The sequence below is a fragment of the Macaca nemestrina genome, chromosome 15 (assembly GCF_043159975.1).
Source record: "Macaca nemestrina isolate mMacNem1 chromosome 15, mMacNem.hap1, whole genome shotgun sequence".
Lineage (NCBI taxonomy): Eukaryota > Metazoa > Chordata > Mammalia > Primates > Cercopithecidae > Macaca > Macaca nemestrina.
The window spans coordinates 14591478-14593737 of record NC_092139.1 but is presented as its reverse complement, the minus strand read 5'-3'; the positions used below and the strand labels follow the sequence as shown (position 1 = coordinate 14593737).

The 2260-nt window shown below is 65.7% G+C and overlaps 1 protein-coding gene across 1 annotated transcript; it reads left to right on the top strand.

Moving 5' to 3' along the window:
- Nucleotides 1-2003, top strand: LOC105470688 (CCAAT enhancer binding protein beta). Its single transcript, XM_011722876.3, has one exon. The coding sequence runs from the start codon at nucleotides 452-454 to the stop codon at nucleotides 1484-1486; it is 1035 nt and encodes a 344-aa protein (XP_011721178.1). The 5' UTR covers nucleotides 1-451; the 3' UTR covers nucleotides 1487-2003.
- Nucleotides 2004-2260: the final 257 nt, after the last annotated feature.

Sequence of the window (2260 nt, the reverse complement as noted above, 5' to 3'; positions counted from 1 at the left end):
CTCCCAATCCCGGGGCGGCCGGGCGGGGGTGGGCAGGGGGCGTGAGGCCGCCCCCTGCGGCCCGGGGACCCCCCCGAAAACGCGCTCCGGGTGCCGGGTCCCTCCGCTGCGCCCTGCCGCCGTCCTCCTGGGGGTCTCGGGCGGCCGCGGCCGTGTCCTTCGCGTCCCGGCGGCGCGGCGGGAGGGGCCGGTGTGACGCAGCGGTTGCTACGGGCCGCCCTTATAAATAACCGGGCTCAGGAGAAACTTTAGCGAGTCAGAGCCGCGCACGGGACTGGGAAGGGGACCCACCCGAGGGTTCAGCCACCAGCCCCCGCACTAATAGCGGCCACCCCGGCAGCGGCGGCAGCAGCAGCGACGCAGCGGCGACAGCTCAGAGCAGGGAGGCCGCGCCACCTGCGGGCCGGCCGGAGCGGGCAGCCCCAGGCCCCCTCCCCGGGCACCCGCGTTCATGCAACGCCTGGTGGCCTGGGACCCAGCATGTCTCCCCCTGCCGCCGCCGCCTGCCTTTAAATCCATGGAAGTGGCCAACTTCTACTACGAGGCGGACTGCTTGGCTGCTGCGTACGGCGGCAAGGCGGCCCCCGCGGCGCCCCCCGCGGCCAGACCCGGGCCGCGCCCCCCAGCCGGCGAGCTGGGCAGCATCGGCGACCACGAGCGCGCCATCGACTTCAGCCCGTACCTGGAGCCGCTGGGCGCGCCGCAGGCCCCGGCGCCCGCCACGGCCACGGACACCTTCGAGGCGGCTCCGCCCGCGCCCGCCCCCGCGCCCGCCTCCTCCGGGCAGCACCACGACTTCCTCTCCGACCTCTTCTCCGACGACTACGGGGGCAAGAACTGCAAGAAGCCGGCCGAGTACGGCTACGTGAGCCTGGGGCGCCTGGGGGCCGCCAAGGGCGCGCTGCACCCCGGCTGCTTCGCGCCCCTGCACCCGCCACCCCCGCCGCCGCCGCCGCCCGCCGAGCTCAAGGCGGAGCCGGGCTTCGAGCCCGCGGACTGCAAGCGGAAGGAGGAGGCCGGGGCGCCGGGCGGCGGCGCAGGCATGGCGGCGGGCTTCCCGTACGCTCTGCGCGCTTACCTCGGCTACCAGGCGGTGCCGAGCGGCAGCAGCGGGAGCCTCTCCACGTCCTCGTCGTCCAGCCCGCCCGGCACGCCGAGCCCCGCCGACGCCAAGGCGCCCCCGGCCGCCTGCTACGCGGGGGCCGCGCCGCCGCCCTCGCAGGTCAAGAGCAAGGCCAAGAAGACAGTGGACAAGCACAGCGACGAGTACAAGATCCGGCGCGAGCGCAACAACATCGCCGTGCGCAAGAGCCGCGACAAGGCCAAGATGCGCAACCTGGAGACGCAGCACAAGGTCCTGGAGCTCACGGCCGAGAACGAGCGGCTGCAGAAGAAGGTGGAGCAGCTGTCGCGCGAGCTCAGCACCCTGCGGAACTTGTTCAAGCAGCTGCCCGAGCCCCTGCTCGCCTCCTCCGGCCACTGCTAGCGCGGCCCCCGCGCGCGTCCCCCTGCCGGCCGGGGCCGAGACTCCGGGGAGCGCCCGCGCCCGCGCCCCCGCCTCCGCCCCCGGCGGCGCCGGCAAAACTTTGGCACTGGGGCACTTGGCAGCGCGGGGAGCCCGTCGGTAATTTTAATATTTTATTATATATATATATCTATATTTTTGTCCAAACCAACCGCACATGCAGATGGGGCGCCCGCCCGTGGTGTTATTTAAAGAAGAAACGTCTATGTGTACAGATGAATGATAAACTCTCTGCCTCTCCCTCTGCCCCTCTCCAGGCGCCGGCGGGCGGGCCGGTTTCGAAGTTGATGCAATCGGTTTAAACATGGCTGAACGCGTGTGTACACGGGACTGACGCAACCCACGTGTAACTGTCAGCCGGGCCCTGAGTAATCGCTTAAAGATGTTCCTACGGGCTTGTTGCTGTTGATGTTTTGTTTTGTTTTGTTTTTTGGTCTTTTTTTTGTATTATAAAAAATAATCTATTTCTATGAGGAAAGAGGCGTCTGTATATTTTGGGAATCTTCCGTTTCAAGCATTAAGTAAGAACACTTTTAATAAACTTTTTTTTGAGAATGGTTACAAAGCCTTTTGGGGGCAGTAATTGGCTTTTGTTTTTTTTTTTGCTTTATTTTGGATTTGTAGGATTTTGTTTTTGCGTTTCTGGTGTGTAGTGGGTTGTGTGTGGGGGGCTGCTGTTATTTTTGGAGGTTTTGGTGGTTGGTGGGGGTGTTGCAGCTGGTTTTTCTGCCTCCT